The following is a 26420-nucleotide window of genomic DNA, read 5'->3' as shown; positions in this document are numbered from 1 at the left end:
TTCTGTAATTATTGTAGGGTAAATTTTGTATTGTAAAATACAAAGATTTGTTTTCCAGTCTTATGATTATGGCAAAAATGTTTATTTGCTTTTAAAATAAAATAGTAAGCTCTAAGAATGCTATTCTTTTCTAATTAAGAGATGCAATATATAATAGCATAATACTCGAATGATGGGATTTTATAAAAAAAGACATTACTCTCTATGAGTCTTTTTATTTACAGCTAAATATGAGCATTCCTGATGAATTTCACTGGGGTTTGAGAGACACATAGTTGTTTCAATTTAACCCTTCCATTTGTATTTTCAGAGGAACAGAACACTAAAACCAAGCCAAAATATTAGTGCTTTGTATATTTGCGAAAGAAAATAAATTGTCATTTGATGGCAGTTCTTTCAGATGAGTCAGTTAAATGTGAATGGAAGTGAAAAGCTTCAATTTAAAAGCCTTTTGTGAATTATACTTTTTGAAAAAGGAAAGCGCCTGTGCCTTTGACAAGACAATTTGTAGGGAGACAGATTTTCCATGGCTTCAGTTATTGTGCCCCAGGAGCAACACAGAGGCAGCCAGTCTCCTCTTTGTCAGTTCAGGGACTTCCAGTCTCTCCGTGTGTGGCAAAACACTATCAGCAGCACTCACAAATATTTCATAAGCTAAGAAAGATCGGCTGAGGTTCAAGTGAACGGAATTTCTTCTTTTCAAAATCATTGACATCACGCACAATCTATATCTGTGCAAGAGGGTGACTTATTATTAGCAAAAACAATACATTTTTTAAAGTCCTTTATTTCGGAGTCTGACTGCTTTACCCAGACTGTATGTTTCTGAGAAAATGTTATCTTTGCTATAAGCTTCTTGCTTTATAGAGTGAGGAATTCTGCCCTCTTTTCACAACAGCTTTGCGTACATCTTCATCCTGGAGAGTCAAGAGAAGAGGGAATTTCACCTTAGTCTGGACTCCCTTTGCTCTTTCTGGAGCCTTACAGGTTGCCCCAATCTTGTTCCATGTTATCACTGAAATACTACGCTTAGAAACCTGCTCTATTTTTTAACGGTGGATTCAGTTCCCTTTGTCTAGATTTAAACACAAGAATCCCCTATTTTCTCTCTTCCCACACCCAACATAACTTATTTTGCATAATTAAGCAACGGAAAAACGCTGTTTTAGAGAAGTCTTGATATCACAGTTGCAATGAAGGCAACTTAAGTCTTGTCCTTCAAGTGATGGGGTTTTTATCTTCTTTTGTGTTTTATTGACAGCGTTTTGGCTGGCCTACTTCTACTCCCATTGGAAATTCCCCAGAACACGCTTTACAACGCTCTGCTGATGGAAGAAGTGGCAAGCTCTCTCTCCGTGAAATGTAGCCAACAGCATATTCTCAATCAGGATTTAAGTTTCTCTTGTAACAAGCGATTAGAAGAACGTTTTGAAAGTTTTGCCACAACTCCTCAATCACAGGGTTAGTAGTACCGATGCTGCCTGTGCTCTCCTGTGTGTTTTTAGAGGAAGCAGGACAGCAAACTGTGAGGCTTTAATCCTCGTTAGTTCCCTGCCTCGTGACTCCTTTCATGCAAAGGGCAATTCATGGCAGCTGCCTGGCTTTCACGTTTGAACCCAGTACCACCATCTCGCTGTCAGCCCTTGCTCCAGCGGGTCCTCTCCACTCCTTCTCTTTTACCATGGCCTTCCCCCAGGCCTCTCTCCTTGCCCTCCCTCCTTCACAGAAAACACAGGGATACCTTCATCCTTGCCACGTCTTTGTCTCATCCTCAAAAGTGCTTTGTCTTTCAGTCTGTAGCTTGTCCATGGGTTTGAAAAGTGACTTACTGTATGTTGAAACGGAGCCTTAGGGTGGAGCGTTCCCGAGCAACCTCGCTTCTGTGCAAGCCTACAGACAGCAGTGTTGCATAATTAGTGCTGATTGTTTTTATTTGTGTCTATAGTTAGGGTGTAGGAATGGCTGATAGTTCTTCATCTTTAAAGCTGGAAGAAAACTGAATTAATTACAGAGGGCCAGGGTGCCTCATGGCTTTATTCCTAGTGATGCTGGTCAAGCAAAGCTAAATACTGATAATGCCGTAGTAACTTCTAGTTATCTAAAATAACTTTGCTTTGCTGAGATTGAACAATACTTAAACACAATAGTTAGATCCTAATGTCTTTGGAAAAAGGCATGGGAATTGTAAAACCCATTTTTAACATCTGAACACCTCAGAGTTAGCTAGAAGCTATCTTATTTGAACATCCACTTGGCGATTACTCTGACAAAGTACTCACTATTAGCACAGGGTCTGACTCCAAGACTAGGATCACATTTTAATTCTGAGCCAGGAACTTCTGAAGAACATCATCGTTTCCTTTTACATCTTTAGAGTGTTAGAGAAGCATCTCGTTCTTCAGCCAAGTATCTCTGTTGTACTAGTCCTGAGCAAATGCTGACATTTACACTGAATTGTATGCTAGCTTTCCAATTTCAGGAGCATACATTGCAGACACAGCACCTTGTAACAGAGGGCTAGATTTCACTGGAAGACTGTAACCAGTCTATAACCAGAATATAACCATATATTCAGTGGGGAGAAAATGCTAAATGAAATTGTATTATTTTACTGGAGAACAGGTTTCAGCATTAATTAATTTGGATTTAATACATTTGCAATGGAAGACTGCTTTACATTAGATACAGTGAATATTGAATTATTTAGATGGGGTTAAATTATAAAGCATTGTGATCATTTGTAGTTCTTACTTGTAAATGAGTAGACTTCTCAAGCTTTTCAAGTAGTGTGCAATCCACTTCAGCCTTTTAATAATGATGACCTGTGCTTCTTTAAACTCCTGGGCTTTTGAAAAGGGCTTAGTTACTTTTTTTTTTCCCCTGAATGTTACCCATGTGCTAAGAGATCTTCTCAGAGGAAATGTGTTGTTGTTCTTTTTTGCTTTTTCCTTAGTTTCTGCCTCACTGTCTTTTCTCAGCTGTACCCTCTGGTAGGCATGTAAATGCGTGCAGATGCTTCCTCAGAGGTGGGATACTGGTTTTTTCCTTCAGAGGATGAGGGGGAGGGAAGGGGGAAGGGGAAAGGAGAGACATGCTTTCTTTCCACCTCTGCCTGTGAAGGCTTGCTTTTGTTTCCACATTTGGCCAGGCAAAAGAAAAAATGGAGTTCAAGGCCAAACATCTTAGAGCCTTTAAAATGGTGCTCTTGATTTGTACTTTATTTGACTTACAACAATACACGCAGAGCAGGCAGGGCACTCATCCTGCCTGACACGGACCGGAGCACTTTTAGGCTTTTTACTGAGCATCCAGGTCAGGTGGTATCCACCCATATATCCTCATAAAGAAAATTCAGTCCAGGACCCATCCCAAACTGTTAAATGTGGAAATAATTGTTACCAGGATGCCAAATGTATTCCTACTGTAAGTGGATACAGTTTCCAAATTCAGCTCAATAACTTACCCTGTTAGTCAAGTGTACTTCTAGGATAGGATCTTCAGACATGCTGATCATTCTGTTTTTACTTGAAGTCAATGGGAGTAAATGGGCCAATGCAGAGCTCTTGAAAATTCCACTGCAACCCAAAGACAGGTTAATACTAAAGTTCTGCCCCAACAGAAAAAATGCAAACGATGAAATTTATTGTTGGGCACTTAAAATGTTCCCCAGCACTTCCTAATAGAAAGTGTGATAAATGATTTACTGTGCAAGGAATGCAAGTATCTACAGTGGGATCTTTTTAACACCAGGGCTACAGAACACAGTTAGAGATGCAACTTCAGTTGGATGACAACGGTTTGATTGTGAACATTACCATTCGGGAGGGAAATGTGTTCGGTTTCTTTTGCTTTCTTCACTTGTTTCTCCTATCTTGGGACTTCCTAACACCACAGGGAAGTGACTTCTCAAACAATCTGATTAATATAAAGAAAATAAGCCTGGCAAATTCTTCAATTTAAAAAAGAAACAAAGAAAGGAAACTTAAGAATGAAGGAAAAATGTAAGAGGACACCGCAAGAAATCATGCCAGATGGAGCATTTCTCCAACAGTTTGCTCAATCAAAAAGGCAAGGCATTACTTATTTCAGTACTTTCCATTGAATCCCATTGTTTCTATGCTGACTTTACAGCATAGGTCCCGTCTTTTGTTTTGCTGTTGCTTCGGGATATCCAGGCAACGCTTCTGCAGGAGTCTGGTCTTTCAGAAAGGACTCTGCCCCTGGGCTGGGGGTAGCTGGGGGGCACTTTGGGGCCCAGGGGTTGTGAACAGCGTTGAGCCCTGTCCCATTCGCTGCAAGTTCTCTGTCTGAGGTGGGGACCATCTTCCTCTTCTGTGAGAGTCTTTGCCTTAAGGTGACTAGGTAGTCACGTCCCAGGCTTTCCTGGACATCCCTGTTGGTTTTTCAGCCCAGGTGCCTTCTGCTTCAGCCTTAATGTGTCGTGCATCCTTTTTCTCTCCCCTGAGATTGCTTTAACAGGCTTCAACATTTGCTTCTGTGGGGCCCAGTGAACCACCAACCTGTTGCTCTCTTTGCTTTCTCCCTGTGCTGTGTCACAGGGTGCTCGGCGTCCTATGGTGCGGGTAGCAGTACGTCTTCTAGTGGTAGCAAGGAAAGTTAACCACTGCCATGCTCACAGAGGGAAGGCCCCTGTTGCAAAAGGAGGTGAAAACATAAAGGATGCATTTTTCCTACCTGATAAACTGTCACGGCATTTTATTTTAATATCTCTGCCAGTATTCTACAGTTATGGTTGAGGAGACATTATTTATTTTATTTTATTTTAGTCCCTTTGTCTTCAGGTGCTTACGACTCTTCAGATAATTTACCTCTGAGCTAAAAGGTGTTTATAGCAAGGATCTCAATGGCTTCACTTAGGGTACCTTTTTGTACCAAGAAAATCTCATAGAACCACCTGTCCTATTGTGTAATATTTTTTGACCTTTCTGTCTTACAATTTTAAATCATACTACAGTTGCAATAGTAACTTAAATTGAAAAATGATACTGGGAAAGTATCTTCATTGCTTATGCAAAGTGGTTTAATTTTAATAATATGTAACGTAATACTGCTGACGTTTTTTGGTGGATCTTTATATATGGAAGATTTTCTGTGTGGTGCCTCAAATACTGAAATTCAGTACAAGCATTTGTAACCTTAAGGACTCTGAACTTCGGACCTCTTGTCTGAATTTTAGGAAAACATGATCTGGGTCACATTTGCCACTTACTGTTACCTTTCAACTTTGTGTATTAGAGCTGCCTGCTTCTCCTTCAATCCTTCCCATCAGTTTTATTCCATATAAAATCCTTAGATAGCGTATTCAGCTTAGAATGTGACATATGGCCCACATGTGTCACAGATGGCATGGAGATATGTCCCTGACTACTGAAGTGGTGAACACTGAGGGAGCCCGGAAGGCTAGAGGGAAGTCCAGCACAATTCCTTCTTCCCCACGTTGGAAGGGGAGGCAAGACTTATTTGCTATTGCCTGCATCATTACGATGCTGGCAGAATACTTTGATCGTACTGTGTTTATCTGTGGGTAAAGGGGAGACTTCACGTTGTCATTCTTGTCATTTGGACTCCATTTTAGAGAGGTGGAATATAGAGGAAACTTGACTTCCATATACAAATGCACAGATGTTTCCTCAAATACACCGTCATCTGCTTCTAAAGAGCATCCCTTCTTGGAATGGAATAAAGTAAAATTTAAAAGTATTATTCTAAAAGCTATTCAGATACATGTATCATAAACCTGGTTATTTTGCCTTCTCATGCAGAAGTTGAACACTTGTGAACACACAGGAGCAGCATGCCTCAGTTTTGTTGTGAAGTATAGCAAGAGAGGTTGAGAAAAGCTGTCCACAGCTCAGGGCACCTGCAGGTCTGACTCAGGTGAGCCATAGCTGCTGTGAAGCAGGAGGATCCATGGCTACGTCTTCAGCTGTTTGAGAATTCGTCTCTCCCTCTTCGCCTTTGAGTCCTTCTCCATTTTTTGTTGCCTGCCTACAGAAGAGGCGCGATGGCTGCTCTGTGCCAGCTTCAGGAGGTCACTCTGATGTGCCACAGTGAGCACAGCAAGGGAAAATTTGTCTGTCTGCCTTTTGTAATGCCCTATGAATGCAAGGCAGCGTACTAGAAGACGACTGCAAGCGTCTGTCCTGTTGCTATAGCGTGTAGCGAGGATCTCAGCTTGAGTTGGGGAAACCAGTGGAGGTGGAAAACCAGGGAGGGTTGTGCCAGGGCTCCTGGTGGGGAAGGTGTAGGAAGGTAAGGGAGTATAACATCTGCCTGGCATGGGTATTGATCAGATGTGTCTGACGGAAATGGTCAATAGCTTAAGTGAAACGCTTGTAGGTCTGAGCTGCTGGACTGGGGATTTGCACAGTAAAAGAAGCAGTGGGGTGGTAGCTTGAATGTTGTGCTCCTTCAGGACCAAATTAACTACCTGAGTTCCTTTTGGGAGGCAGCCAAAACGCTGCCAAAGTTATGCCAGGTGGAGACCACAAAGCACCATGGATTATATCCCTAGAAATGACTCCTTTTCCTCTCTAATTTCTATGCCGAGAAAATTCTTTTCTCGGAGTTGTGCTGAGCGGTGGGGATGGACATGAGTGGGAGCTAGGGGTACATTTAGTAGAACAAGAATAGAAATAGCAGTTTGGGGTTTTCTCTTTATCTCAGGAGGAAGCTAAACAGCCTTTTTAGAGAATGTGAGACTCTCAGTGGACAGAAACACAAATTGCGTAGGATAATTTAGAAGATTGTGCCTTTGAATTTAGTTTGCAACACGACACTAAGATTTTGCAGTAGTTTTCTGAAAAGTTTTTCTTCTTTCTCATTCAAGGATACTGGATAATAATGTTATTATCTACGTGGTGATTTTCACCCAAATGTCTGTAATTGCTTTACAGCTGTAAACATCAGGAGTCTCATTGTACAGCAGCTGCAGAAAAACATGCTGAAGTTTGTTACATATTTAGGAATATCTCTGAAAAGGAAAAAATCTGTGTTTGGACTCCATTTTTGCTACAGAAGAACGAGATTCGATATTTTTCATCTTCCTTTTGTCGCCTCTGAACTTTTTTCCATTCTACTATGTCCTTTTTGTGATAATGGACCAGACGGCACACATTATTAAAAAGGCAGGGTACACACTAGATTATATGGTGGCACAATAATGTTCTCTGGTTTTTCTTTGTTCTCTTCCTAATAATTCATAACATTTAATTTGCTTTTTTAATCACTGTTAAGTATGGACCTGACATTTTTGTAAAACTGTCTATTATAATGCCAGCATTTTGTTTTTAAATGGTAATAATAATCTCAGGACCTGTCGCTAATATATATGTGTATAGAAATTTGGATTTTTCTCTGTCACGGTTATTTGACATTTATCTGCATTGAATTACATCAGCCATTTTATCACCCACTCACTCAATCTCGTAAGGTTTCCGCGTTTCCGTTAGCCATGTTTTTTAGCACCCTAAGCAACCTGATACTACTAGAAAGTCTTTTCACCTTACTGTTCATACTCTTTTCCGATCATTTATGAACAGACTGAAGAACAGGGCTGAACACAGACCTCTCTTGGACTCCACTGGGGACATCCTTCTGATCTGAAAAGTGACTATCTGTGCCCTAATGTTTCTTTTGGGCTAGCCAACCCTTTCTCCATGTGATCAGTCCTCTGGTGCATCAGCTTGGTTAGAGGTTTTGATGAAGGCTTTTATCAAATCTGAGGATCTCTCTTGTCCACCTGCCTCTTTATTCCTCCAAAGGACTCCAGCAGGTTCCTGAGGTACAGATCCCCTTTGCAAAGTCACGCTGGCTCTTCCACAGCATACCATATTTATTTTGGGGGGGGGTGGTGTTCTGCTATAGTTTTGATCTCTGACTGCGTTTCTGCTAATTTGCCTGGGAATGCCCTGCAGGAACCCTTCACGTATTAGAAAACTGAAAGTTTACTAGTCATCAGGTGCCAAGATTTTGTGTATGAGGAAGGAACCTGAACCTCTCTCTACCTTCACAGTAAACACCGAGGCAAAGAAACTGTTTAGTTCTTACTGCATTTTTATCTTTTCTAAAGACTCTGTCCTGCTCTTTGGGCACAGACTGTCAGCCATTGTATTTGTGGACAGTGCCTTCCACATGACTGTGGTCCTTTCATGCTACTTCAGTTGTAGCTCTATTAAATAATGTTTAAAAAAATCTTAATGCTATAGTTCGTGGTTTCCCCATTGCTTCTGTCACTGTTCTGGGTCATGTACAACCTACAGGAGGGATCCTTGCCCAAAGGATTTTGGATCTCAAATAATCTGAAATATAGCAACCAGGTATAAAACCAGTATTAATTTCCATTTTCTCTTTCCATGACTTGTAGAAGTCCCAGGGGATTCTTAGAGGGTTAAATCATCTGACTTTTCACTCAGACTACAGGGCAGAAGCACTCATGACAGCTTCTGCAGCCGTGAACCCCTGGTTATCCAGACTGTGTGGCTGGTTAGAGAGTACTGAGAGACTCTTTTGCGTCCTATGCTCACATTTCCTTCTTAAGCAGTTGAGACATGTCTGGAGCACTCACTCAAATGCAGCAGCTGGAAAGTTTATATTAAGTGTAAATCCTACTCACATATGATGAAAATGCAGTGTTTAATTTTTATCATAGAAAGTACTGATAGCTATGGAGTAGAAAGCTATTGCAAAAAGATGCTAACATAATATATTAATAAAGTAGTTTAAATATAAATAATACAATAAAAAAGTTGTAATACTGAGCGAGCATCATTCAAAGAATCTTCAAATGCCATTAAAAAAATCAGAGCACAAGACCTTTAAGAACCTTTAAGAGAAATTTGAAATGTCAGACACAGGAAGCATAAATGCCATAATGATGAGGAAGGGGGGTAAGGAGTACGACGTTCAGGTATTCTGAAAGAGAGAAAATGCTCCCGTGATGACTGAAGCAATGTTTTCATATCTGTGTTTTGTACTATATTGTACCGGTCTTTGCTTTCAGAGACCATTAAAGAGTTAGATCTCAAATGGAGATACTGGGAAGAGGAAGGGAAATGTTACATTTATTTTTAGTAACTTATTTAAAGAATTGTTTGAACCATATATAACAGGTGAGAAAAAGGCTCAAGAGAGAGAATCAGAGAATGTCACCATCTTGCTGCTCAGATAAAATAACTTGTGCTGGACCTGGGCAAGAAAAGTTGTTTTCATTTCTATAATACATACAAATCTTATCAATGCCAGCATAATTTTTACCCGCTCATGTAGACGCTCTATTTGCAGTCAGTGTTTCCAAAGACAGATCTACTGACCCGTTATTGCTTATAAGTTTAAGGTTACATGAAGTAGAGTTGTGTTGCATAACTGCATTTTCATATATTTTCTTTTTTGCTTCAGATTTCCTACCATCTTTATTCTCTACCTTTGTTTACAATGAGAATTGGTCCCCTAGTTGTTTTAAAACTGTAGGGTAGTTATTATAAGAATAGCCTACAACAACCAATAATCCATTTTTATATAGGTGTTTTTTGCAATACCCACCCAGATCCAGTTTCTTCTCCAAAGGGTCGGCTGCCAATGTGTTCCAAACTAAATAGAAGTTCCAGGTTGAAAGCTGGCCCTAAGTTACCCTGAAAATTAGAAAATTAGATGGCACATCTAAGAAGAGAAAGATAAGAGGTGGGCAAAGAAAGAGTAAAGTTGGGATTGCTCACAGATAAATTGGAATAAAATTCCCCTACCCACCATGGTAGGTTTTAAATTGTTGATGAGTTCTACACGATGCTTCTCAAAGATGAATTTTTCAGCCCATTTTGTTTATATCTTATATTTTAATACTAGTATTGAATTATGGATCTTTTCAGTCATCTTAATTATGCAAGATCATGCTTATCAATGAAAATATGACTTTGTCAAAGGGTTTTTTTTCTGTATATACAAAATGGGGAAGATGCACATATCCTTACAATAGAGTTGGGAGCATAGAGAGGAGGATGAGTGAACTATAAAGCCGATCACTAAGTCTTCCAGTTGCATTATATTAAAGGTCCTTTCCATCCACTGAAGGATGCTGTCCAGCTCAGGAATGCAGGACGACTGAGGTTAATATTATGTGGTGAGAAAGAAGAAATTAATACGATAAGGAAAGAAAGCAATTTCTTTGGATCTCTCTGGGGCTTCACGCTTTCTGAGCTAGTTAGAAGCGGTAAAGTTGAGTCCCATGTTCCCTCTCCCCTGCGTGCTGAAGGAGTGATCCCAGGGCAGCTTCGGTTCATGTGCTCAGCACAGGAGCTGCTTGTTGTTCCCAGTACAAAACCGCAGCTCAGGCACGTACAGTGAGACAACCTTGGAAACCTGCAGTAGGGTTTTGGATAAGCATATCAATAAGTGTCATACGATGGCATTCGACACAAAGCATTTGGTTTTCAGGTTAATGTGCTGGTTAATGGCTCTTTCAAAAATCTGCATAAATTGGGAGGAAAGGCATGAAGTTCTAAATGCACAAAAAGTGTAAAATCGCATGGCACCAGCAAAAGACATTATAAAAGACTCATGCTGTTCTAAACAGAGAGTGCTTCTAGCCCACTCTTTTCCCCCAAACCTTCTAAAAGCACCCAGCTGTGAGCCCTTTTAATGAAAGTCTAAAGTCTAAATTTAAAATAAAGTTGTTAAATTTATGTTTTGAAATCAATTTTAAAAAGATTACATGGCCACTGAGCAATGCCGAAAACTCTTATTATGTGGGGCAGCTAAGACTAACTGCCGCATCCGTCCCAAGAGTTTTTCTTCTTATTTATTGTTAATGCCTGCCATCCTTTTTCTGACTCTTTGCACTGCTCTTCATTATCTATTCTTTTTTGTATTTTGATCTAACCGAATTACTATTTACCTTGCATTTGAAATTTGTGTTCATCTGTTTTAAAGTCCCATGGACATCTTAGGTATTACAGAGTACATATTAATAGTATTTTCGAAGTCCTGCAGTGGCACAATAGCAGATTTATGTGTCTGATATCTTAGTGTTTCAGACAGTCTCACGTAGACAGAATGTTCTTCCACAGTCACCAAATCACCAAGAGACTAGCCCCAAATCAGTTTTTGTGGGAAACCTGGACATGGTGACAAAAATTTAACAGGAGTGGAAAGCTGACAAAGTGACTGCATAATTACCCATCAGTATCAGGTATGATCTGTTTATAAAAGCCATGTACTAAAAATAAGACTTGGCCAACTTTCCTTGGCATTTCTCTGTAGTAATCCTAAAAGGTCACTGCTGTGGAAATGTGACTTCTCTGTTCCTAAACAATCTGGTCTGTTTATAAAGGTTTTTGTGATTTTTTAGTATTCTAAAGGTATGTCAGCTACATCTTCAGATTGCAAAGATCATTCTGGAAAAAAAATATTCCACACAGTGGATATTACAAATGTCTTCGTTCTGTGCAAAAGGGGCCAAGGTGGGGTGCAGACTTGGTGTTTGGGATTTAAACACTTTTAGAGTATCTCTGGCACCATTTCAGATTGGAGAAGGGAGCTCTTCCAGCCTGTTCGTGGGGCCCTTTGAGCCAGACTGCTTTAAAGATGTGCATTTAATGGACCCAGAGGCCCCAAACATATTTCATAGAGCGTTATGCAGACAGAAGCAGAGACTTGGAAAGAAAGAGGTGGCCCATGGGCTGTGTGAATTTCCTGCAGAAAATCTGAGTTTTGGAACTGTCTGCAGATCTGTTATCTGTTGTGAGAATTTGTGAAAGTTCTTTTTTTTTTTTAATTTTTCATATTGACAAGTGCAACTGACCTTTGAAGTAGCTACTGAGTCAATACATGGCTCTAGATGTATTCAGAGGCTTTCTTCTTCCCCCCGCTTAGTATAGCAAAAATAGAAAAAAAGTGATCGTTTGAGTAATGCATGGGGGATTATAATGATATATACAATTAAAATTCAGTGTTAGTATATACACTTAAACAGAATCCTTCTTTTAGTGGTCATCTCCACTATTGATTAGACGGGCTACTGGCATGCACATTTTAGTGGCGGAACCTGTGATATTCATCTGTGTTCCAATGCATTGTGTGTTTTCCCATCTATGAATGTATAATGTGATACCTCAGGTCCATTTTTATATTTTTCCACCATTCTTGTAGGCTGTGATTTGGAATTATGTAAAAGCAATATAGTCAATATTCATGTAAGCATTAATAAAAAGTTTCCAGTTATGTATTTATTGAGAATTTCATAACATTCTTATATGAGAGATAAACACCAAAAATATGATTTCCTATCTGAAGAGAGTCCTCCTTACATTTTTTTCATAGATCTTAAAGAAGCTTTAAACAGTTTACCTTAATGTTTAAAGACACACCATCTATAACTGTTGACTGAAGACTAGTTAGGATGAAGGTGATAAAAAATGTTATGTTCTTCTTGTTGAACCTGTTTCAAGTAACAAGTAAGTAAACCTAAGCAGATTTTACTATAGGGAGTACCCCAAAGTAACTGGAAGTTTTTGTAAAGTACTACCCTGCTTTGTCATAGGCTGAGTAATAGCAGAGCATAATGCAATTTAAGAATTAATTCCTGATTCTCTTCCATATTTAAGACATTCCAGTGCTTATCAGCTGCAAATAAGAAATCGTCGGAAAGCATATGGCATCTGTTGCACACTACATCATGCATTTCAGTACCAGGAAAATTACAAAACTAAGGGAGGAGCCTGGGTATGAAAACCTTTTTTCCCCGCCTATAGCAGATGGTCAGATTTCTAATTTAAAATTTTCTTGGAGTTTTGGCATACTGCCATCTGTCTCCACAGCTGCAACAGTGCAATAACTCTGTCACCTCTCTTAGAAAATGTTTCTTGAGAGTAAATTTAATGCCTAGCGAAGTGTTGAATTTACAGCTGCTAGGAGCAGAATATAATATGTAAGAGATGGCCATGAGGCCCTGCTGATTTCCCTCACCTGGTTACAAGTAAGGTTGTGTTTATATGAAACTGTAGTGAACAGCATTAGGGAGTTGGAGGGAAGATGTTTCCCGTTATTTGTTTTCACAGGCCCTTCAGTAATCCTGCGTACAAAGAGTCGATCAGCAGCGTCAGTGGAGATCTTGCACAAAGAGCTTGACTGAGATTATGGAAAACATTCATAATCATTGCCATTGCAGGAAGACTGTTTTCTCTAAGTTTTTTCTTTGTCTCAGCTCTGTCAGTCTCTATTAACATTGAAAATACTAGTGCAGACGCGTGGTTGTAATTGTAAATACCTTGCCAACTGTTCAACCCATCTATCCGCTTTGGTGTTCAATTGGAGATGGTGGCCCATCTCTGCAGAGCTGCCAAAAGAGTTTTCAGAAGTAGCACTGGGCGGGTACTTGTGGCATGGGAAATGCTTTACTCATTTTCTCTGGTGAAGGCAAGTCAGACTCTTCCAGATAGAAGATGGGTATCAGGCAGTACTAACTTGAATCAGATTTGAAATTCAGTTCTGGGATGAAGATCTTCCTATCCCGTGACCACAATCTGAATCGTCAAGTCTGATCTGTAGTCTCTGTGTTTGCAACAGCGTGGAGGTTACGCATACATGACATTTACTTTCATGTGTACGTTTGGCTGGCTCTTCTACTTTTGTGAACTTAGAAATAAGATTTATGACAGCTTCCAGATCTTGCGAGGCTTTCAAAACCTTTGTTACCCTCGTCACCTTCAGATGACAGGTGACTTGCTGGCATTCTTGGAAAATGTCAGTTGGATACTCTGGATCCAGCCGGTTTCTCCCCATGTTCAGTCAGCCTCGAGCTACGCTCCTAGTTGAGGCTTGCAGGATTGGTTTCTCTTACAGTTTATCTGAGGAACGGATCAGTTCCTGGAAAACTCAGGTGGCTGAAAAAAGAGAGGGGTGGGGATAAGGTGTCTTCATTAGAAAACGGGTGCTGGGTGCACAGGGACGACGACTGCTCCGTCGGAGGAAACCGCACAGGCGAGAGCTGCTCAACAGTGGGAGACATCGCAGAGCAGAGGTCCTTTTCCTCACACCCTCGCAAAAACAGTTTCCATTCTGAAAAACGGTATCTGTGCTCGATTCGAGCCCAATTTATGCTCCTCTTTTTTGTCTTCTTTCCCTCTCTGTCTCACCCTCCCTAGGGCAAAACAGACTCCAAAAGCGTGTTCAGGCTCCTCCATCTTCCCACGTGCTGCTGCTCAAGAGCCAACCCCATACACTGTTGTGTTTCTGAATAAGCAAGGGTTTTTCCCAGCGGGGCTATGAGACACGTTTCTGGGTTTGCATGGCGCTGTCTGCATTAAGCTCTATCACAGCCGCACAGTTTGAATTCTGAACAGTGATTATCAGCTATTTGAATATAGCAAATGAGTCCTACAGGCTGTATTAATACATCAACATAGCTCTTTAGTTAGCATTAGCAGTCTTAGCGAGTTATAGCATTCATTTTTCTCTCACTTTTTAAACTGACCGACATGTACTGCCTAAATCTTTTATGTTTGCTCCATTTTTGGTGATCATAATGATTTTCTAGGTATGGTATTGAAGATATTTCTATTAAAGGGAAGGTGATGAGACTGAGAAAAGATAACCTTGTAGCAAAACAATTGGACAGGTACAAGTTCTGTTGTGGCATTCTGCCCTGGCCTTCTGTTGTAGACTGGGACAAATCATTTTATCTCTCTATACCTTTCTTCCTAATCCACTGAAATGCATACGATAATATCTAATTTTTATCACAGTTTGTATGACTTCTCTGCTTATGCTGTAAGTAATGGACTGGCTCTCATCCGTGTCTTTCAGAAGGGGGATCTGATCTTCACTGCACCCTCTAGGTATTATGATATTTCACATAGCTGTTAATGACAATGATCGGAAGTGATGAGTAACGTTTAAAATTTAAGCTGTTTAGAGGCCACGTTGTAGATTTCTACTATCAAATCATCTTGCAGAGAGCAACATTTTCCCCTTAGAGAGTGAATAATTAAGAGTAGATTAATACACTGAGAACTTTTTATCAGATATTTTCTGCTGCTTTTAAGGGAAGGTTTCAAATACGAGGAATAAGCAGTGTCTTAAAATACTTCTCCACACTATAATGCTACACATTTGTCTCCAATAGACGTAAGCCCTAGTCAAGTTAATTATTATTTGCATAAAAATCAGGTCCTCAAAAAATTGCTTGTGTCCTTGATCCTCCAAGCACATAAAGACATTCTTAATCTTACACATGATCAGTTCCATTTAGTTTATTTAGATTGCACAGATGCTCAAGGTTAAGTCTCTGCCCAGGCATTTATAGGATTGGAGTCTCAGATTATGTATGCTAAATAGCAAAACATAATTTCAGATAGAGTTGTTCCTCATTGAAAACCATTTTGTAGAAAATAATATTTTTCTAGAAAATTCACCAAAAGCCACCTGTTTTTCCTGGTTTTGTAGCTGAGAAATAAAAGGACTTCACCATCCAGATATTTTCTTCTTCTTCTGTCTTTTTAAGTCTAAAGGAAAAATGTTGTGATAATGGGAAGATGGAAGGGGAGGAGAGTAGCATCGGAGCCAATACTGAACACTGAAAATATTATTACTGAAAATATTGGGTTTGGAATGTATGTATATATACTTATTTCACATTTTTAAAATATTTCTAATTTTTCCCATGAAACATACCATTTTTTGGCAATCATTTATAATCATCTGTGTAATATGCAGAGTATGTATAATAACCCAAGTTGTGCTGTATAATCTATGTCAGCACTGCGTTGGTTTATCCCCAAAGGTCCATGAAAATACATTGGTTTCTTGCAATTATTGTGTTTTCCATTATCCTTGGGAGATTTCATACTTTAAAAAAAAAAAAAAATTGAATTTATTTTAAAGCTTTCGAAATGAGTCACAAGAAAATGGCTCCCAGAAGGACGACGCATCCCTAAGTGTATTAGTTGACAACCTGGGAGGCTGTTCCACAGCTTTGAACACAGTTGCCTGTGGGTCTCTGACAGTTCAAGACTCAGCTGCTCTTTAAACTTCTCTCTGACACTGAAACCACAAGAAGAATAAGGGAAAGGGAAGGTGGTGAGGTTAATGTAGCGTTTATAGTTGGCTTTGATTTCCCAGTCCCCCCAAATGTCTTTAAAACAAAGTAAAACAAACAGAAAGACCCTAAGCAACTTCCATAACTTTCCTCAGAGGAAAGTGTAAATCTATGTACAGAGCCCAAGTCCCCCTTCATGTTCGGACTTCCAGAGCGCTGAAGTCAAGCATACGTTGACATGACCTTGAGAGCGAAGAAAACATATGGGCTTTGTGGTAAATGGACACAATTCTGACGTGCTCAAGCTTCCACTGACTTCAGCTCTTGCTTCAACAATGATGAAAAAACCTCACGATCAGGTCCTTTTACTGCTTGCCTTGCTATTCTCACAGGGGCGAAGGCTCCTTTTTCTGACAGCAGCACAGAGCTCTGAAGGCAGTGATCGGGGAGGGGAGATGACTGAAACGGTTATAGAAAGGCTACGTCTTCTTTGCATCGAAGCACTGTTCACATCAGGGCCTGTTTCTCTTCCGCTGCAGAAGAAATTGAAGTGAGGAGCAGACAACAGGAGGAGCTGGGCTTTTAGCTCCATGGCTAGGTGGATCCATTAGCCATCTATCCCCCACCTGTAAATAAATACCGTAGTTCTGGAGGCTTGACAAGGCATGATGCCCTTCTTCCAGCTCTTAATCTGGCATGATGGTCCCTAGACTAAAGCAATACCTTCACGTTTTGTTGCCAGAAATGGACTCAGAATTTGGCCAGTGTCATTTTGCAATTTAGAATCAACTTGAGTTACGTGTATCACCTACAGATCAAAGAAGAAATTCCCTGTAATGTTTGTGGAAGCTAATTAGTTACTTCGGTGTTGTTTTTTACCACTGTTCTACTCTGCTTCAGCCTTCAGGTTCTTCAGGAGTATAAATGAGAGCTCTGTTGTTTTGGAGTGTTTGAACAGCTTGTCATTCCCCTACAGGCTTAGGGAAATACTGTCAGATTTCCTTTATGAACAGGACTAAAGAGTTCACCTTGGTTTGTAATTGGCATAGAAAGATTTCTTCAGGACGAAGATTCAGTAGCCAAAGCTATAGGTTCCTGGGGAGGAGTAGCTTGCCTGCTTGGTTCTTACACAGGCAATGATGTAGAAGTAGGTGAAACTCCCCAATTTGGGGGCCAGGGGAGAGGAGAGATACAACATACCCTTAGGAAGTCACTCGGAAATGTTTTGGGTATTTGACCATCTACTCTGCAGACTGAGAGACAGAGCAAGTAGGCATTAAGGGAACAAGAACAAATAACATTTTCCCACTGACTGTAATTGCACATGCTGCACAATTATAACAGTATAATTTATGCAAATGAAAAATTTCATAGGGGTCCCACTAGTTGAAAAGGGCTGGCAAAGTGTAAGAGCATGATTTTTGAAGTTACCCTACCAGAATGCATCCATTAGCATTCAGCAGCACAAGTTATACAGTATCCTAAAAAGTCCATGTGTTTACATGATCCATGTCTAAATTTCCAACTCTCAGTGTGCAAGGTCCATAACAGTGCTGTGAGTGGAAAACAGTCAACAACCACTTATTTGCATGTGTTAGTGAAAAGAAAGACATTGCCTGTGTTTGTGATTTTGTCACATGAGCCTTGTCCCTGTGTACGTTCCCTCAACTCCTCCAATTAGCATGACTTTGGACCCCTCTTCTCCAAGCAGCCACTGTTATTTTAATGAACTTGTAGGAAGCTCTTTGTCCCAGGTCTCTACTGGTGTCAGATTTGCCTGGAATTGCCCAGTGAGTGGAAAAGTTATTGGAAGAAACCAACAGAGACACATTTGGAGAGTCGCTGCTCTTGCACAGCCTTGGTTTCCTTAGAAACTAAAGATTGATAATATGTGTTGTAATCGATCTTGCTGTAAATATGCTGTATAAGCATGTTTCTCTTCTAATATTTTATTTTAATTTTATGTAAAAATATGCAATGCCACTAACTTCTTTACAACAGCCTTGCATAATCACATTCAATAATTTTTTTGTAGAAAGACAGATTCTGCTTTGTAAGCAAGTTTTGAAGTCAGTGTCCTGGATAGCTGCTAGCAGAAAAGCACACCAGACCTGTGTCCTGAAGGCCAGATTGCTGTACCACCTAACCTTGATACAAAAGTGTTTATGAGAGAGAAAATAATTTCAAGTTCTCCCTGCATCTTTCTCTGTCTCCAACCAATTGCACAGCTAGTCAATTTGTACCAATTGCTGAAATATTCCCCTACAGATTATACATAATTTCTGAAATATTGTCAAAGCTTTTAATATAACAAAAAAGTGCCTCAACTTTCTCTACATATACTTTTTTTCTGCATGATGGAAACAGAAATGCACCATGGGCTGAATCCAATATTTTGACAGAACTGTCATCCAAACACTCATCACTATGACACTTTCCTTACTTTTTTCACACCGAATAGAGTTAGTCTGAGGCATACTGGTAATGTGAATAATTGCAGTGTGGGAGACTCTCAGGTTCAAAGCCAATCTTGTTACCTTGCTGTGTGAGTGCTAGTTGTTAAAATTTGCTGTGGTTTCCTATTGTGTGCAAGAATACTAATTACTTTAGCAGCACGTATGCATTCTGTTTTTCTCTGTTTTAAAAGGAGATTATAGTGCCTAGAAATGTAAAAGTTTCCTTGGTAAATTGGACGGCACTTAAGCAATCAAATGTTAATGCAGTCTTGTAAAAGTAGTTTTGGGGAAATATTTCAAGCTTTATTCACTCGGATAGCATTCTCAAGAGTCAAAGTACAGCTTTTTTTTTTCTGCACAATTGAGTCCTAAATATTGCATCAAGACACAACAAAACAGGTTTTACTAGTCCTATAATACTGCTTAAGATTGTTTTGAAAACAGCAGATTTGCCATCAGCCACCCAAGGCATCCATTAATTGACCAATTAAAAAAAAGTCTGGGAGTATCTTAATTCCATTAGCCTACAGATGTCTATGTTTTTTTAGGGTAAATTCATTTTAATGATTTTGTTTCTTTTTTTTTGATATAACCTCAAGGCTGTTCCAATGAATTGTTTTCTTCTAATACAAGTGTGAAAGAAAATGATACCGTATCACAGAAAAGGCATTTAAATGAGTTTTAACTGTTTCAGTTATTTAAAACTTACATTTGTTTTAGATTGTCCTGTGTTACATATTTTAATTTTCCACTTTTTGTTCTCTGACTGCTTTTTTAAACAGCTCTTTTCCTCATTCTTATCTTTCGATTATTCACACTCTCCACCTTCTTAATTTCTTACAAATTGTTTCTTGCTAAAATGTTACCTCGAATCAGTGACAACTGCCATCTTCAAAGGGGATGTACAGTGTCTGAATGGCATCCTCCTTCTCCCTGAATCATTTCCCAGTAAAGTTTATCTTATTTTCTGTTTTCTTTTCTGAAAAATATACTTTTCCCTATGAACAAGATCGTATGATCCATTCTGTCTTGCTTTGAATTGTCTGACATGGGCAAGTATTATTTATTTGGACAAGTAATTACTAACTTTGTCTGAGGGTTATGTCTGCTCTCTTATTCCTCCCCCATAACCTCAGACAATTTCTGAGAAGAAATTCTGAGAAGATTCAACAGATATAAACCCTACAATGCAAATTATCATGATTTTCATAATCCACAACTGCTGAAACAGATGGGGACAGCAAAAAGATATGGATAACCTAATGTAAAGACTGTTTACTAGTTACCAAATAAATGGTGTTTTCAGGTTTTGTCAATGATACATACTTGTTTTGGGAGGTTGCTGTTCTGAAGGCACCACGTTTTAGTAATCCTTTGTGCTCTAACCGACGAAGCGGGAAACCACCCTCACTCCTTTGGTTGCAGCGCTAAAGCCAGGGATCCTCCTCGACCAGGGGACAGGTAGCAGTGGCCCTCACTCACTGTCTGCTAGGATGAGCTGTGTTTCAGTGAAACACTTTATGAACACGAGATGAAGAAAAAGCAGGAGCAGATACTAGGTGTTTTCTTCAAATGGCATCGGTGGCAGGTGTCAAAGAAATTGATGCAAAGCCTGGGGGCTTCCTTTCCTCCAGAGCTGTTTGTGTACAGGTACACATCTGAGCAGTACGTGCTGGCTTGTTTTAAAATAAACCATCTTCACCACGCAGGCACAAAGCAGGTGGAACAACGCTTCACCTTCAGTATTTGGCGTACGTTAGGTGAGTTTGGCTCCTAGTTTTGCTTTTTGCTACAGAAACAGAGCACAGAAGTTGTGGTAAGAGATGTCAGGTTAGCGCTGGTGGATGTGCACACTGAAGCTGGTAGAAGGTAAAAATCTCCTCCACCACACAAACCACCTTTGCTTCCCACCTCCTGCAAAGAACTGAGACACCCGTGTATGTGTGTGTCCCCGAGTCCGTGTCCTTGTTTCACATTTCTGCTGTTGAACTAGAAGTCCAACATATAGTTTCACTGTCCTAAAAGAAGCCATAAAGTCTCCAGGAAAAAGGCTGTTCTTAGCTAATCTCACTGTTGGGGTAGTATAATGCCAGTAAGGGGAATGCTCCTTCTCTGCCGGTGCTTGGTCACTGCTTCTTCAGTGGCTCTGCAAATGGACCCCTCTATTTCAGAGATCTTTTCCCCTTAATCTTCTTATTTCAACTTGCAAAGCAGAAACATGCTGTTTCTTGAACGTTGCTCTGATGTTTTGAAGGGTGCAGAGAAAATATAGTGGATAAGCTGTAAGAAAAGATTAGTTAAGGAGGGAAACTGGTGTAGTAGGTGTAGTAGGAACCGGTGGGGAGTTGAAGACCTGCAATAAAATAAATAGAAACAAGTTCTGTTGTACGTGGCTGTAACTTGCATTTATCTGTGAGATTTGTACCCAGTGGCTGAAATGGGGAATAACTTACACTGCCTCACTTCAAACACATATGCCAGCACTTTGCCAGTGTCAGAACAAGTAAATCATATGCGGGGACTCCCAAAATTATGCCTCCTGTCCACAGCCTGTGTGGAACAGCTCTGTACGCGTTTGCATGACTTACTGCAGCAGTGGCAGTACTGGGTGCACTATGAAAGAGCAATGGGATAGGGCCGAGCTTGTAGATTAAAACACCTAAAAGTAAATGATTATGTGTCGATGTGTACATGTGCGCTAAGTGTCTGACCCAACGTCAAAGCCACTGTAGGCGATGGTAAAGTGATTTAAGCTAGTACCAGCTGGGATGCTCGTATGTCTGCATGGGATTGGTAGGATCTACCGGAGAGCTGTGCTGTTTTGTTCTGAGCTGGCAGCTGGAGGCAAGCAGAGGTATTGCAGGGGCATCCAAAATATCTTTTTTGCAGCAATTTTATTTACCCAAACTCACCTTCATGGTTCAAGTGGACAGGCTGTGCCTGGGAACAAGTAGGACATAGGACTGCCTCTGAGTGTCATCTTTGTTGTGGGGCAAAGGGTGTGACTGGTAGGTGAAATTTTATTCAAGAGTTAGATTTAAGACACAGGTTATTACTGTACTTGTTACGTGAGCAGCTCAGCTTTATAATCCTTAAGGAAAGGGTTTTCTTTTTTGTTTTTTTCCCCATTAAGTTCTCCAATCATTCCTAAATAATTTGTCAAAACCAGAACGATCACCGAAGCCCATCCGGAGTCATAAGACTGACTCCCAAAATTGAGTAGGATATATATCATCAGATTTTGACTCTTCTGTGGTCCTGAGAGCTCATCCAGTCATAATGCCACTATCTCCAGTATACTTTGTGGGCTCTAACATACCCTCACACAACATAATTTCTTCTCTGAGCCCTTTCCCAAGCCAATGTTGACCCACTTCAGCTGTTCTTACAATTTTGGGGGTTCTTTTAACAAGCAGAGTAGCAGACCCTTTATGAACTTTCCTGGGTCTCTGTGTGTGTCTGTGTATGACCTCCACGAGAGGTTGTACATCCTAATTTAAAGCTTGGCTTCACAAAGAACAAACCGTTTGGAGGACAGGAAAGCAGCAGTGAGATGCCCCACACTGCTTTGCTTTTTCCCTCTAGTGAGAATGGTGCAAGCTGCTCCCCATCTTGTACCAAACCCATAGGTCAAGAGGAAAAGGGGGCGAGGGGTCCCGGCACCTCCCCTGGTTGGGCTCTTACCCATAGGAAACAGAAAACAGGCAGGCAGGCAGGCAGAGAGGTTTTTTCCCAGGCAGAGCTGAAATATTCAGGAGGGCCAAAGCTGGCAGCACTGCTACTAAACCCACCCTCTCACTTCCATGTGGGAAAGGTTTTTTTTTTGGTTCCTTATATCCATTCATCATTACTATTGTACCATTGCCATCCCCAGGAGAAACATGAGTTTTGAAAAAACAAATTGTTACCAGATTTGCCCATCTTAGATTTTATTTTATTCTCGAGGTATCCAGATGGAAGCAACATGTTTGATGTACTTAAACCTACAAATTTGATTTCATCTTCAGGTTCAGCATTTTGACACGTGTAATTTAGCTTATAACGAGAGGTTCACGCCTCAGAGCAATGCATTTTGAGGTCACAGGCAAAAAGCCAATCTCCAGCTCCTTGTATTGAGCTGTACTTCAAATTCTCTGAAAGGAGTCAAAATGGAGAAGGCTTGACTCATTTTTATTGATGTATCAAATTATCACAAAGTGAATTCATTTCAAAAGAGGAAAAAAAAAATGAAAAGACCTTGATGTGGGTCTTTGCAGCCAAATTCCTGCAAGCTGCTCTGTGTCGGTCAGCCCTTACACCACCAGGAACTTTATTGGCTGTACAGATACTAGCAAATCATTTTTAATACCTCATCTCAGGTCTTTGGAGATTAATTTTATCATAAATTTGGAAGCCTGATTTAATTGCACTAATTATATTTTCTCCTGGGAGTTGATGGATTACTGCTTACCATCTTCTCGCTGTACGTAATGAATCACACTGAGGCTTTCTCTTATTTATACCTGCTAAAAGTCTAGGAAATGAGTTGTGATAGGCATTAAAGAAACATGTAAGAAATTACCCTAAACCATTTGCTACATGTTCCTACTCCTTTCATGGGTCTGTTCTTGCATATGGTGATAATGATTCTGTTGTTCTGGAAATAATTGCAGAAACTCCATTTTAATTCTCTCTCTGTGGGGAGAGAGCATATTTCAGACATGCGAGACATCCACTGTTCCTCATCACATTGCTCTATTGACATCTATTCTCATCTATTCATTTTTGAACCGAACGCCGTAGATGTGGCAGTCATTATGGTCACCACACTCCTCCGTGCCTGTGAGTCCATCAGACGCAATCGTGCGCATGTCGGGGGCTTGATTTCACACCTGCTGGAATTTGCCATTGAATGGAAGCAGGCATTAGGTGACATCCTGTCATAGAATAAAGTTAATCTGTCACATTCAAGTGCTGGTGTACCGGGGTATATTGTTTTTTGTACGGTTTTGGAAAATCGCGTTGGCTCCTGGTCTCTGAATGGCCTTCCCTGCTCAGCGTTCATCTCATGCAAAAAAAGCTTATAATCAGTATTTATCATTTATGTGAAATAAAAACACTCCACTCCTAAAATTAAGTAACCATTAAAACGGTGTGCTTTCTGTGTTCTTAATGCCTCCTGTGGATTTTTAAAAAAAAAGAAGTCTCGGTTTCTTGGGTGGGGGGGCTCACAAGGGCTGACTCCCCACCCCCATCTTCACGTCTCCTGTTATAGTTTTGTTCTGAAATCTTTCCCTTTCTCACTGGCTTTTGCAGCCAGAGCAATAGCTAAGTTAGGAACAAGCGCATCTCCGGTTCAACCTGGATGCTGAACTGCTAGCTGGGGACTGTTTCTGACCCCCCCTGCGTCCCTCCCCTCCCATGCAGAAAAATGAGGTCCCTTGCCCCCTCCGTGGCGAAGAGGCTCCTTCCTGGGCGGTCGTGTGCCCTCGTCCCGCTGGGGGACACAGAGGTCGGGGGAAAGTCTGCGCTACGCTGCTTGGGCAGTTGGACATCGTGTAGACCCTCAGGATTTCAAGCACGAGTTGCAGCTGCCAAGGGGTTTCTTCTGCTGGTTGGGGGTGTCAGGTAGGACGCTGCCAAGCACCGAGCCCAGCGAGCTCAGCTGAGAGTTGAGAAGGAGGACCCACACCTCTTTAGTTTCCTGAGCTGATGAAAACGGGATTTTGAAAGCTGCTCACACTGTAATTTGTCTGTCTGGTTACTCCCTTTTATAAATTGCATTTTCTCAAATGTGGTATCGCCTAAAGGTGGATCCTTCTCTCAGATATGACAATCATTTCCCCTTAATTAATCTTGATAGTTTGTTCATCTTCGTGGAACAGATCTTCACGAGGAGAAAGGAAGGCACATTTCCTTCAGGAGCGAGTTATGAACACACTAAATTGAAAAGCTGCGATGTTCTGTCACATTAACTCGGTCCCTACAACGCAGCAGTCGCGCTTGATAAATGGCAACATTAAGAATAACATTAGAGAACACGTGCGCAGGGTTGTGATGGCAACCAGGATACCTAACTACCCAGTGTTACATGCATTGCCCTCCTCATTTATGCCTTTGGGAATGATGGACGTAGGGAAAAAAAATCAACATTTTTTTCAATTTTTTCTCACAGTTGACAAAATATGTGGATTATAACTGGACCTTCTGTTGAGCTGTAATCCTGTAACTTTAGTGCTATGAAAAAATACGTAATTATGCTGTATTAAATACCGAAGTATACGACACATAGCATAATTTATTACACAAATTATTATATAATAATATATTTATTTATATAAACTATGTGTGTGGGTGTATAATGTTACGTAAACCCACAGGAGCAGTTTTCCAGGGTGTCTGTCACTGTCATACCGAAGTGCTGACACTGCTGTGAGCAGGAGGGTGACTGCCTATTTAAGACTGTAAGTGGCAGCGAGTATTATTTTCTTCTGCTTTTGACCTACCTTTCCCCATTTCTGAATGGTTGGTATTCAGTGCTTTCTTTAAGCCAGTTATCTGGATAGGGCTTGCTTCTTAAAAGTCACAGGCATTATTTTAAATCACTTCACTGTCAATGAATCTCTTTAGTGGGTCATATTACTGTAGAGTCCTGAAGGTTTCTGACTCGAGCCGAAGCACAGACCGCTTCGAATTATATCCTTTGATATCAGTGCAGCCTTAAACAGTGACAGGGGATTTTTCCAGAGCTCTTTGTGTTATTTTCACTTTTTCATTGCAATCAATAGTAACAGCACTGTTCCCATGCAGGGGGACCTGGCAAGGTCATGTTTAGGCTAACAGTCACCACTTCCATTATTCCATCAGTGCCTTCTTTTGCTCTCTCTCCTATATATAGTTCAAATCAAACACTTATTTCAAAAGAATATATTTATTCTCCTTTAAAACTACCCTTGGATGTGATGCCCAAAAAAGCTTGAAGCCATTTAAGCAACTTTGGTGTTGGAGCTATTGCCTATGCCGTTGATGTGTACAGCCCCTTGGTTTCCCCCTTGCCGGCTGTACCTCTGCTGCAGCCTTACTGAGGCAGGAGAGGCATTTGTGCTCTGTATTTTTATGCAGCAGCTAAGACAGAGGGCTCTGGTTCACTACTCTGGCTCCTACAGCGCAAGCAAATTATAATAGTTTAAACACACTTCAGTTTATTTTTAGTCTGAAGGATGGCGGTGTGGGCAAGGCGGAGGCTGGAAAGCTGGGCAGAGAAATTCTGGTGTTTTAGCTGTTGTTCTTCCTGGGGACCTTCGTGGCGAGTAAGGCAAAAAGAGGTAGCGGGTGAGAAACACGGGCTATGGCTCGTGTAAAGGTCCTGACTACTGCTAGGCGTAATTTCTGCAGAGGAAGGTTTTGTACTGGGGGCATCCCTGGCAGGGGGGACATGGAAGAGAATTTGGGTGGTGTAAACACTCGCCTGCTCCGTATCTGTTTGCATGGTGAAGCGGCGTTTAGCCACCGCCGCTGTGCTAACCAGGCAAAGCTGCCTCTGGGGAGCAGGACGGAGCCGACGCAGGGCAGCCCTGGGAACAGCTCTGGCTTTTTCCTTTTATTTCCATATAGGGGTAGCGGGGGGAGCTCAATGGGTTTGAGGACAAGACAGTCCCCAAAATTACTCATCTTACAATTTTTTTTCTGTCTCCTTTTTCTATTTTTTTTTTTCAGAGTTAAATGTAAGGGAATCCGACGTAAGAGTGTGTGATGAATCGTCATGTAAATACGGAGGAGTGTGCAAGGAAGAGGGTGACGGCTTGAAATGTGCGTGTCAGTTCCAGGTAAGGGCTGCTCACCTTTTTGTTTGCTGTTTCTGACCAATCTTTTGGGTGTATTGAAGTATTTGTAGAATCATGGCTTTAAAAATTTCACTCATCGACAGGCTTATATAG

At 40.7% G+C, this 26420-nt stretch overlaps 1 protein-coding gene across 1 annotated transcript in view; it reads left to right on the top strand.

Annotated features, from left to right (window-relative positions):
* TMEFF1 (transmembrane protein with EGF like and two follistatin like domains 1) overlaps positions 1 to 26420 on the top strand; it is a 122749-nt gene that overhangs the window by 47313 nt on the left and 49016 nt on the right. The window contains exon 2 of the mRNA XM_075142295.1: positions 26200 to 26309. Within this exon, the coding sequence (XP_074998396.1) occupies positions 26200 to 26309 (110 nt within the window). The remainder of the gene's footprint in view (positions 1 to 26199; positions 26310 to 26420) is intronic.

The sequence above is a fragment of the Calonectris borealis genome, chromosome 2 (assembly GCF_964195595.1).
Source record: "Calonectris borealis chromosome 2, bCalBor7.hap1.2, whole genome shotgun sequence".
In the NCBI taxonomy this organism is placed as follows: domain Eukaryota; kingdom Metazoa; phylum Chordata; class Aves; order Procellariiformes; family Procellariidae; genus Calonectris; species Calonectris borealis.
The sequence above is the reverse complement of the archived record's forward strand: the minus strand, read 5'-3'. Positions and strand labels throughout refer to the sequence as shown.